The sequence below is a fragment of the Lichtheimia ornata genome, assembly GCF_029851405.1.
Source record: "Lichtheimia ornata isolate CBS 291.66 chromosome Unknown scaffold00021, whole genome shotgun sequence".
Taxonomy (NCBI): domain Eukaryota; kingdom Fungi; phylum Mucoromycota; class Mucoromycetes; order Mucorales; family Lichtheimiaceae; genus Lichtheimia; species Lichtheimia ornata.
In genome coordinates, this window is record NW_026695341.1 from 30,230 (window position 1) to 42,311 (window position 12,082).

The 12,082-nt window shown below is 43.1% G+C and overlaps 4 protein-coding genes across 4 annotated transcripts; all 4 read left to right on the forward strand.

The window, feature by feature from the left end:
• Window positions 1-2,304: 2,304 nt before the first annotated feature.
• Window positions 2,305-3,192, forward strand: O0I10_005250 (uncharacterized protein; the record flags this gene model as incomplete). Its single annotated transcript, XM_058485295.1, has 5 exons — window positions 2,305-2,494; window positions 2,569-2,666; window positions 2,725-2,905; window positions 2,964-3,074; window positions 3,137-3,192. The coding sequence occupies 5 exons, from the start codon at window positions 2,305-2,307 to the stop codon at window positions 3,190-3,192; spliced, it is 636 nt and encodes a 211-aa protein (XP_058343781.1).
• Window positions 3,193-3,408: 216 nt separating this feature from the next.
• Window positions 3,409-4,581, forward strand: O0I10_005251 (ATP-dependent Clp protease proteolytic subunit; the record flags this gene model as incomplete). Its single annotated transcript, XM_058485296.1, has 7 exons — window positions 3,409-3,528; window positions 3,589-3,660; window positions 3,737-3,871; window positions 3,950-3,955; window positions 4,032-4,104; window positions 4,197-4,376; window positions 4,472-4,581. The coding sequence occupies 7 exons, from the start codon at window positions 3,409-3,411 to the stop codon at window positions 4,579-4,581; spliced, it is 696 nt and encodes a 231-aa protein (XP_058343782.1).
• Window positions 4,582-8,241: 3,660 nt separating this feature from the next.
• Window positions 8,242-9,907, forward strand: O0I10_005252 (uncharacterized protein; the record flags this gene model as incomplete). The annotated part of the gene is made up of 5 exons (XM_058485297.1): window positions 8,242-8,435; window positions 8,495-8,568; window positions 8,640-9,150; window positions 9,210-9,708; window positions 9,773-9,907. The coding sequence occupies 5 exons, from the start codon at window positions 8,242-8,244 to the stop codon at window positions 9,905-9,907; spliced, it is 1,413 nt and encodes a 470-aa protein (XP_058343783.1).
• An 800-nt stretch (window positions 9,908-10,707) lies between these two features.
• Window positions 10,708-11,385, forward strand: O0I10_005253 (6,7-dimethyl-8-ribityllumazine synthase; the record flags this gene model as incomplete). Its single annotated transcript, XM_058485298.1, has 2 exons — window positions 10,708-10,881; window positions 10,969-11,385. 2 exons carry the CDS (start codon window positions 10,708-10,710, stop codon window positions 11,383-11,385), a joined length of 591 nt encoding a protein of 196 aa, XP_058343784.1.
• Between the last annotated feature and the right edge of the window lie 697 nt (window positions 11,386-12,082).

Sequence of the window (12,082 nt, forward strand, 5' to 3'; positions counted from 1 at the left end):
TGGAATGTCAGTAATGAGGTGTATGCGTCTGCGTGTAAGCGTGCGCGCGTGTGTGGTGGTGGTGGTGGTGGTGGTTGTAGGGGCGGGGATTCGAAATGGGGGTTGGCTGCGGTGCGCAGCTATAAAATGGCCCTCTTTTCCTCTTCTCTTCTTCACGCTCCTCTCACCTCTTTTTTTTTGTAAGTTGCTCTTTCTCACTTGATTTTCAGACGTGTCTTTCATTCACTTTATGCCTTTAGCTCATAGGAACAAGGACAAGATATGACAAGGCTTCTACGACGTAATGGCGCCTGTTTGTTAGGCAATGATGACAAAAACACTGCTACCGCTGATAGCCATCATGAATGAATATTCGTCCTCGTCTGAGCCGTTACATAACAACTTGAGCCTCTACAAGAAACGTCTACAAGGACATGGCTATTACTTTAGACTAGTATATATGTATTGTGTATTGTTGTTTATCAAAGTAGTAACACGTTGAGTATTCTATAAAGGCTATAAAGACGTCTTCCACTTCTTATTGTTTTCCTTGTGATCTTCACTTTCTTTGTCTTTAACTTGCGTACACGTGTGGAACGTTCCAATGATCGCGTTCTAACTTGCGATCGGGATTCGTTGCATTGGCAGCGATCGGTTTACTTTTGGAATTGCTACACTAGATCTCGTTTGAAATCGTCTACAGAGACTACCTCAATGGAAGAGGCACATGCGTTAAGTGATTCGCAACAAACGTAAAGCTGAGGTGTGCCCGGTTATCAACAAGGTGTTCCACTCGACGTCCACAAAGCACAAGTCGTTCTCGTATTCACCTCTCTCCAGTCGTGGACACTGGTGGTATACCCTACAAAGGAAATTATGGGTCTTCAGCGTTGCAACTTGATCGGTGAAAGTAGTTCTTTACGATAATAATAAAACGTATCGTGTATTATCAATAGCTATGGTTGTGAAGAAGGAATAAAGTATGAAGTTTCAGGAACGACATCATTGTTGGCATGGATACCAATGACGGCTGTATCTCAGCAACAATAGCCCCGATTTATATGAAATCAAATGCCCTATGTTATCCTCGTATTGATTGAAAGAATTACAAGACAATGGATCGGGGTCGTGCTGCATAATGAAAACGAGGATTGATGGTGGATGTCAAATGTAAACGGATCGCGGAGATGAAAATTGGACGTGCACAGACCATTCCCCCCACACGGACGTTGCTGCATGTTTGACATGCTTAAGTTGCACGACCAAGCTATGATGGATTTGATTATCGTTCGAACAACATGCTTGATGTTTAGAAGGCTGGCATTCTAGCTTGTGATTTTAACATCTGTTTCAATCAACAACCACAATGGTGATGGCGATGGTGTGCTCAACGGCTGCCTTGGATGGATGGAATATCACTCCTTGTGAATCACTTTCTGTGCAACGTGCTTATTCTTCATCACTACTATTAAGTATATAAGGCTATTGCATGTGGACTATAAGACCGAGGTATATGGAGGATGGTGCAATGATGAGTGATTTATGCCTCATCGCACTTTTTAAGTTACGCCTTATCGCCAGCTTAAGGAGAGGCTAGTATAAAGTATGTGTCATTCATTCAACCACCACACATACATACACATGCCAAATGTATCTATTTTTAGCAGTAAACATTGATAATACCAATCAAAGTATGAAGGGAATATGAATGCAAATCCCCTCACCATATCATTGTGATACACCCACACATGGATGTGCCGGACAAAAAGTTTGGAGCATCATCAATCATCCACCAATAATGACAAGTCATGCGAGAATTTCAATGGCGAGTAGCCAGGCTTCATCATTTTATTACAACAATGACACTAGCGTTGCCTATGCAGCTTTCTGTTTTGGGATGATGGCATGGTCTTATTGTTAAACGAGATAAAGATGATTCATTGTTTCCTTATGCTATGTAATAAATAGTGATAGAGTTGATGGCTAGCGATATCCTCTGGGATGGGAGGTGACATTTGTTGTGTGTCCGAAGGAAACTCATTGATGGTCTTGGTGTGCATTTACCAGTCATAGGGAAAAAGTCATCTTGGATCCAGAATTTCTTCACAACATACAGCGGCTAGAGACTGGCATCGTTTGATAGGAGAGGCTGATGGATCATGGATAGGCAGGTTGAACAGCATGATTGACAACAAATGGTTGGCTGTGTGTGCAAGTCACCTGACATTGAGTACGAAGAAGGGTGGCTTTTCCATTTCAAGAACCACTTATCTCTTTCACATATCCGACACTTACCACTCACCCACACATAATACACTTCACATTATGCCCAAGAGAAAGCACGAGGAAATCGTCGAGAACGACAGCGCACACAGCGATTCTGACAATGACAAGTTTGATTTCGAAGACGAGGTTGCCTTTGACGATTCAGAAGAGGAAAGTGGAGAGGAATCCCAAGGTGACAGTGGATCCGAGCTAGACGACGACGATGAGTTTGATGACGATGAGATCACAGGTAAAGGATAGCTTCGGGTAGTTTTGATGCTACCAGGAAGGGTTGTGCGATATGCTGATCCTTGTGGATGATAGAGAGCAAACCGAACAAAGCAAAGAAGCAAAGCAAAGAAGCATTTTCAGATGCAATGACCAAGATTCTTGCAAGTCAATTGAAGGGAACGGATAAAAAGGTAGGTCAAAGTGAATGGGTATCATGGATAGGGATCTTGTATTCATCATGTTGCATAGCAACCCATCATGGCACGGTCCAAAGGCACTGAACGCAAGATCGAGGAGGAAAAGTTGGAATACAAGGCACGCAAAGTGTTGGCTGCTGAAAAGAAGGCGCTCAAGGAAAAGGGTCATGTGATTCCAGATTATACAACATTCGAATACGAAAAGCGGTTACGAAAGGTGGCCACTCGTGGTGGTATGTGTATTGATGAGATGGCAGGAATGGCAAAGGTGATTGACATGGCAACCATTAGTGGTCAAGTTATTCAATGCAGTACGTATCCAACAAAAGACAACCGAGCACGCTGTATCAGAGGTACAAGAATATCGCAAGGCATCATCAGCTTTGGAAAAGGCAAAGAATGGTAAGACATTGGCAAATAGCGAAGCAAATGAGATGATATTAACGGGATGCTTGTTTTGATAGTGTCTACGATGTCCAAATCCAACTTTTTAGATTTATTGAAGAGTGGCAATTCATAAAAAGCATTCATGTATACTATCGCGCATTTGATACCGAATCTTTATCATCGTCTTTTGTTGTTGTTGATCTTGTTATTGGGGATGGGGAATGCATAAGAAGCGTCTTTCATATTCATGCAGTAAGCATAGGTCGCACTGCGGAGATTGCATACGAAGAACGCGTCAGTGTCGATGTAGCCGACGTTCACTTGTTCCTTTTCACTCTCGCTACTGCTCATGTTTACCAGCCGATTTCGACCCACCGCCTCCATCTTTTGTCACGCAAGACAATGGACTCAACCCAAGAGACAATTCATGCATGCACAAGCCTTGATTCCCTTTGTTGTCGAGCAAACGGTAAAAAAGAGTCATGGGCATACGAGGGCACTTGACTCATTTCATATTGTTGGATAACAGGGACGTGGTGAAAGGTCATATGACATTTTCTCAAGATTGTTGAAAGAGCGTATCATTTGTTTGAATGGTCAGGTAGGATGATGGATGAAGGGAAGGGGACAGCACGTTCCAGGCAACTAACATTGCGTTTATCCGTACATGGATGCAGGTGGATGATAATGTTGCAGCAGTGATCGTGGCACAGCTCCTTTTCCTAGAGGCCGAGAACCCCGAGAAGCCCATTAGTCTCTACATCAATTCACCTGGTGGTAGTGTCACCGCTGGTATGGCCATTTATGATACAGTAAGTGTGTTACTACTACTACTATTATTGCTACTTTGGATCTCCATCTTTAATGCAAAAGCTAACTCTAATTTACAGATGCAGGTATAACATTTTAGGGAGAGGATTGATGAGATGCAAATGCCGGCATGATTCTAGAAAAGCTAAAACAAACTTGCAGTATATTCGGTCGCCTGTATCCACTTTGTGCAACGGTCAAGCATGCTCGATGGGATCCTTATTGCTAGCAGCAGGTATGTTGTATATACCAATCCGGGTGTTTTTGAAAGGGTTGGTGGTCATGGAATCGGAATGATACGAACCAAACCTTGCTTTTCGAAAATAGGTGAACCGGGCAAACGTTATGCATTGCCGAATTCGTCTATCATGATCCACCAACCTTCAGGGGGCGCTGCTGGTCAAGCATCCGATATTGCCATCCATGCACGTGAAATCTTGCGTGTTCGTGAACGTCTCAATAGGATATTCCAAAAGCATACGGGCATACGTGATCTTGAAGCAATTGGTAAGTGTGTGTATGTGGGTGGGTGGGTTGAAAATGAGTATACTGAATGTATTGACCCGTGCGTTCCTTTTTTTTTCCCCGCCATGGGTGTACAGAAAAAATGATGGAACGCGACTATTTCATGACGGCGGAGGAAGCAATGAATTTTGGTTTGGTGGATAAGGTTCTTGAGAAACGAACAGAGGACACAACGAAAAAGGATTGAGAATAAAGGACGTTTCACACGATCGACGTAGATTTTATATATTGTTATTAATGGTTAATAGAGCGGGTTATAGGTATCATGGAGGGGGTAAATTGGTGGCATATACAATTTTTTGAGCATAGCAAATAACAGGCACCTGCTTTTTTCGTTTCTGGCTTTTTTTTGGTAAAAGATGTCTTGATGAGGAGGTATGTGTTGTGGTAAGCGTGAGGAGAGTCTATAATGCGTGGCTTGTTTCTTTAGAGAGCGAGAAAGAGATAAAAGATTAAATGTAGCATGCAATTTGCTTAACGAGCAACTAATAAAGACCCAAAGGTTAATCATCATTGTACATACATTTGCTTCTTGTGAAGATGACTTACAAGTCGTGCGGCTGCAATCAGGACACCAGCTAGTTTCAAAGTATCGGCGATGAACCAAGCAATAGCTTCTTCCACGGCCGTTGCAGACATGGGTAGTAGTAGATTCTGCACCAGTAGCTTGGGTCTTGGTATTGACAAAAGTGGCTGCAGCGTGATTCATTGTTATGTGGAGTAAGAAAAAAAAAGGAGAAAGAGATGATTGGGGAGAAAGCGGTGGTTTGTCTTGAAAGACGATCTATTTATTCGGTACAGCCGACACACACACCATCGATCGAAATGAGTACAAAAAAAAGGGAGGAGCAAAAGAGCAGAAGACTGTACTAGGTTGCACAATGATCATGATTCGAGGTGCGACATGAGCAGGGATCACAACAGCGTTTTTGGCGGGAACGATGGAATGTGCACCTTGGCTCGGGCTTGCTCGAGACATGGCCCCGTGATCATCTCACGGTGCAACAGTGCTGTTGCACACCTCCAAAGATAACTCACGATAAACATATTCAGTTTGGTTTGTGCTTCCTTTTTTTCTTTGGTCCACAAGGCATGTATGTGTGTGTGTTCTCGATCCAAAAATTGCTGCTCTCATTGTCAGGTCCGTATACCCGGATGGCGGCTATTTTGCATAATGAGCGCATTGGTGAGTGTGTGTGTATGTATGTATGTGTGTGCCATAGATTAGCATGGATACTGCATCTTGGTAAGCAATCGGATGTATGCAATCAGCTCACGTGGCCCCACTGATGGCTGCTTGATAGTGTCCATTATTGTTGGTATGCCATACTTGGGTCATCCAGCGCATCAACATTCACCCTTTGACACTCACATCCTTATCCCATGTACCTCATTCCATGGAATTTAGCATCATTGTATCTTGTGTTATGCGAACTTTTGTATCGATGACGACGGTATGTGTATATGATGTATGCTATGACGACAAGCAATGACATACTACCACCCAATGCAGAAAGTGCGTTACCTTTTTGCTCGGTATCGATGTAGATCTTTTTTTCTCATTACTGCAACGAACACACACGTGGACATAATCTTCCAAGAAACTCAAAGAATTGAAGGGTTCCAAAATTTCTTTTCATAAATTTTTATTGACATTGGTGGTGATAAGCTTGTCCCTATCATCATAAAGGGAAATAACCTTTTTAGCTGATAACACTATCAGGTACGAGGATTAATTATAGCACTGGGAGGGAGCAATCGCGGCGGCAATTAATAATATAGCTTCCTTTGCTCACTTTCTGATAGCAAATAGAGGGTGCGAGGCATATCGGTCATCAACATGTACCTCCTAATGTGTGCATATACCTTTGCATAAGCCGCATGGGGTACCGGGTATTCTTTTTTTGAAAAGGAAAGTGCAACCACGATCGGGATCTATCGTACGCTACACTTTTACGCATTAGCTGCATGAATGAAAAAGTTCAAGTGAACGTGCATACACACATGGAGCAACAACCCATGATAATGAGAAGGCACGAAAAAAACCCAAGCTGTTGTGTGTTGTGTCCCCAACTCTTGTACAGTGTTCATGTGAGTGGATGAGCTTATTTCTTTGGTGCATAACCACGAGAGCTGTTCCACAACAGTGATTAGTTGATCGCGTCTTGCAGTCATCGGGTCAATTTCCTCTTTCTGGGGGGGCCCTTGCCCCTTTTTCTCATGGTTGCAAACTATCTCCCATGATCATTGAGACTTTGCACACACCCACACACATTGGCTAATCTTACAAATTCTCAGCAGCAGGAGATGACGGGATGGTATTGTTATAGAGGGAATGCATGTAATACATGGTCGTGGTGTACATACGGGTGTTTCTGGAAAAGGTATCGATCGCCTGCTGAGCGGGGAACAAGTGTTTGTGTCTGTGTGTGCAAGTACCATTTACGTAAACAGCACCTTTTTCATTGCTCATGGCACATGCAAAACATTTCAATGTGCATTGTACTGCTTACAACACTACACACACGCACACACACCCTCTTTATTCTTGTATACTTGCCTATTTGTTGCATCGTTCTCGTCCTACTATGGGTGGTCGGTTACACGAAAGCACGGGCTAAATCATAGAACCATGCTATTTCTAGGGTTACCGTTGCTTCGGGCAACCAAACAACAGCAGCACTACTACAACAATCCATATCACAACAAGCAGCCATCCACTGCTATCTCATTAACAATGCAGCCTGGGGCTAGACCCAAATGCGTCATCACTGCTTCTCTTGACATCATTCTCCACATTCTTCTTATCGGCTGCAGCATAATCCACATGGTCATTACAACAATTCTAATACTACTAATACGATCCACATTTTCTCATCGTCACCATATGATGCTATTAAGGATCGCCTTTACACGTGGAAAACCTTATTGCGTGGGGAAGAGGTGTGAAAAAAGACATGATTCTTGGATGAGGCTCGGTGTCGCTTTGTTATTTCCGGTTTTCTTTGTTCTATGTAGCAAGATTATTGCTGTGTGTTCTTTGTGCAACAGTGCACGTTCCTTTTCGTTTCCGTGAGATGCATTCCCAATCAAGAGAATCTTGCATAAACACATCAATGACTGTGTTCACGTAATACATCCAATCTACCCGATTCTTGCTCGCTGTAATCACATGGGGGGAGGGTACATGTGCTGTTGGATAGTGAATTGCACGTGTAGCAGCTCGTTGTTGCTATAGATGCATCTACTGCTGGTTGAGGGCTGCTATCTATACCACATCCAGCAATGGGTTATTCATCCATACATGTCCTTGGCGTGTTGCAGCATAATAATAAGGTAGTAAGATTGGGACAGCGCTGATCGATGATATCCTCGTCTTTAGTACTACCTGAGATGATCATCACAGCCGGTATATTGAAAAGCCTATATTGAATGCTACGTAGGTTTGCTGGTGTATATCATATTTTCATAGTATTCGCAGCACATCAACTTTTTGTATATCTCAAACTCAAGTTTGCTTCCCTTAACAATGATTCATTTATTGATGCACAATGAGACATCGATTCTTACTACTATATTAAGCTGCTTGTTGACAAGGGGTAAAAGAATGCGACATGATTCTTGGTGATAATGAGGCTACTTTTTGTGCATAGCATCTCAAGATAGAACCATCACAGCAGTACCATTTGATTTTGAGTGGGGGATGTGTGTGTGTGTGTGATATGGAACGATACACCTTCTTGTTGTGGCGGGTGTATTGGCTGACAACGAAAAAGTTCTCTGCATTTTTGTGTCGGTCCTCTTCCTCTCGCTTGCAAGCGTCTTTTTTTGACATACACTACCCAACATGATCTCGGCCATTCAGTGGATCCGCAAAGGTGTTGCTGCCGAACAGCCTGAAAAGTACAAGCTCGACGAATCAGAACTCGAAAAGATTGGCAAAATCGCTGCCGATCGTCTTGGTGAAGCTAAGGTCGACCTTGCCAATGCTCAAAAGGGAGGCGATATGGACATTGATAGCGACGACAGTGAAAATGAAGAGTAAGTTGATCACGGCGTGAATGGTCGTATGGTAAAAGAGGCTCATTGTATTCGTGTAGTGCTGTTCACGAGAAGGATAACGACATGCGAGAATATGATTTGGAAACAGAGGATATCGCTGAAGCTGAAGCAGGTGCGTTATATGCAAAAGGCGATGGGATGTAGGTGAAGGAGGATATTAACATGGATCATCATTGTCATTAGAGCCTGGCAAATTCATGAATAGAAAGGATCTCGCATACTATCAGAATGAGGAGGATGATCCTTATATCACACTCAAGAACGAAGACGATGAAGCTGAGGAAATGGAGGAGATGCGTGTCCTTCCAACCGACAACATGATGTTGGCCGTCAAGACCGAGGATGATGTTTCGCAATTGGAAGTCTATGTCTATGAACGTGAGGAGAACAACTTGTATGTGCACCACGATGTCATGTTGCCATCATTCCCATTGTGCCTCGAGTGGCTCGATTTCCATACCGGTGACAAGGCTGGTCAAGAAGGCAGTGGCAACTACGTGGCTGTTGGTACCTTTGAACCTGATATTGAGATTTGGAATGTGGATATGGTGGATGCTATGTTGCCCCAGGCCATCTTGGGTAGCTCCAATCCTGCTACTGCTGGTGCAAAGCCCAAAAAGAAAAAGTCCAAAAAGGCCAATAGCAATTATCACGTCGATGCTGTTATGGATCTCTCATGGAATAAGCAACACAGGTAAGAATTTCAATTGAGAAGGAGGGGGAGTAGAATGTATAAGCTGACAACATGCATAGAAACTTTTTGCTTTCATCCTCTGCAGACACCACTGTCAAGCTTTGGGATTTGAACAACGCGACATGTGTACAATCATACAGCCATCACAATGACAAGGTTCAAGCCGTCGCATGGAATCCTGTCGAGGCAACTGCATTTGTGTCGGGTGGTTACGACAAGTCAATTTGTGTTTTGGATGCACGATCTCCCGATAACGTGACCCGTTGGACGATTGAGAGTGATGTCGAATCGATTGTTTGGGATCCTCACAACCCCACCAATTTTTATCTTGCCATGGAGAATGGTATGGTGCAGTACTATGATGTTCGTGTGGTTGCCAATGGTGCAGGTGGCAAAGCTATCTTTACCCTCCAAGCTCATGATGGTGCTGTGAGCGCACTTGATGTCAATCCCGTGGTGCCCAATTGTATTGCTACTGGTAGCACAGACAAGCTTGTCAAGGTGTGGAACACGACCGATAATCGACCTAGCATGGTATCTAGCAGAAACTTTGAATTGGTAAGTTATTGTGTGGATATGCAAATGGGTAGGATGGCGGCTTACAGGGATTCTTTTATGATAGGGTCACGTTTTCAGTGCCAAGTTTTGTCCTGATGAAGCCATGGAGCTTGCTATCTCTGGATCGGAAGGCAAGATCCACATTTGGGATATGAAATCGAATGCTGGTGTGCGACAAGCATACAACATTTCCGCCTAGACGCTCATCTTTCACAATACCGCTTTCTCATCCGCATCCCTATTGAACAACTCTCATAGCACATTGTTTTTATATTCATAATCTTGTTTCAATACACGTTCATATAGACGTGATTTGTCTAAAGGCATTACATACTCTTATTCAATCAGCAGTAATCAATCATGTTTGTTGTTTATGAAAGAAAATGATGTGTGCAGTAAAAAAGTGCGGGATCCAAGGGAATACATGACACGTTCTACTAATCCATATGCCTTAAGGAAAAGAATTGCTTGAGTATCTTTATGAACCTCGTGATCTATATAACATTGTAGCGCATTAAGAAAAAGAAGAAGAAGAAGATGATGGATGATATAATTATCCCTCCTTCTTATGTTTGTTGTATCGATATAAATAACAAAGTTCTTGATCTCGAGCACAATGTTTGATTGAATGGATAAAACAACCAACTGTCAAACCACCATCCTTGATTATGGTGGTGCGTTCATTATGCAGTGATGATGTATGCAAAGATAGTTCATGTATATACCCCGCATAGGAGATCATTAGAAAAAAATGCATCATTGATGATCTTGCTCACATGCAGAAGTGTAGAATGATAGGTAGTGGTGATGCGTAGCTTTCAAAACTTTCATGTGGATGATGGTAAATGTGATTATGTGATGCTTAGTCGGCATCTCGAGATTTGATTGGTGACGTGGTTTGTTATTGGATGGTGTGTAAGCAGAGGAGAGCGCGCGCGCTTTATATGTGAGAGAGGGTCGTGGGCGATACTCTTTATTGCTTTATTGTATATTTCCCGAATGGCTACATTTGAAAAGGGTGTCAAGGAATCTGCTGCCAAGCTCGATGGCTCTGGTCTTCGCATTGCCATTGTTCACACGCGATGGAACTATGCTCTCGTCGACCAAATGTACAAGGTTGTATACGACACGTTGATCAAAAAACACGGTGTTTTGCCTGAGAACATTTACACGGTATGTCTTTTTCTTTCAAACATGGGACGTTGACGCGATGGATCATTGTTTTTTTTCTCACTATGATGTGTGTTAATATGTATCCAGGACACTGTGTCGGGTTCATATGAACTTCCAATGGCTGCCAAGCAATTGATTGATTTGTCACGATCCCAAGCATCCGCTACTGCCAGTGATCTTTTGGGTTCTCCCGCACTTAGCAAGAAGGAAGGCTCAGCCAGCAGCAGTGGTGAGAAGAAGACAGGTGCCTTTGATGCAGTGATTTGCCTTGGTATTGTCATTAAGGGTGGCACGGCCCACTTTGAGTACATTTGTGATGCTGTGACACATGGCATTATGCGTGTGCAGTTGGATACTGGTGTCCCCGTTATCTTTGGTGTCTTGACCTGCTACAATGACGAACAAGCTATCGCTCGTGCAAGTACCGAGGAAGGTTTCCATCATTCTGAAGAATGGGCTGCTGCTGCCGTTGAATCCGCCCTACGAAACTACCGCAAGTTGTAAAGGTTTTTGATAGATGAACTCCCTCTCTCTTTCTTTCTCTATCTCTCTTTTTTTGTGTATGTGTGTGTATGTGAGATGTAAACACGTGTAACCATCCTTGAATCATTCTATGTTTTATCTATAAACAACGCCCTCTTCTTTCTTCCTCCCCCCGATGTGATCGTTTATATACATGCGATGTTACATGTGAATCTTGGAATATAGAAGGGATAAGGTTTATGTTTGGTGTTGGCAAGTATTGGGAAACAAGCAAATACTAGGGCTAGTTACACTACATGATGGCACATACGCATGGATTTAGTGGCACAAGTTATATACCTCGAGCCACTTGGGTGGATGTGACAGGTATGCAATCCATAAACTTAAAGAGAGATCAGGGACCAAAATGGGTTGCTATGGAGATAAAATGCATATAGTATCCATGATACGTATCCAGGGAGGAAAAGGGAGGAGGAGGAGACTATATAATAATACGTAAGAGGATGAAGATGAAAAACCAACGAATAAGAAGAGAGCAAAAGATTCCTCAGGTACACTGCAATAGGTAGGTGACACCATGACGTGGTGATACGAGTTCGGAACATGCACGGGTGTCACCTTGCCTTCTCTTTTACCACCACATCATCATCAAAACCCAGTTAACTTTTTTATCCTCCAAACCTGCGCCTCCCCCTCCCTCTTTTTCAGAACCCAGTAA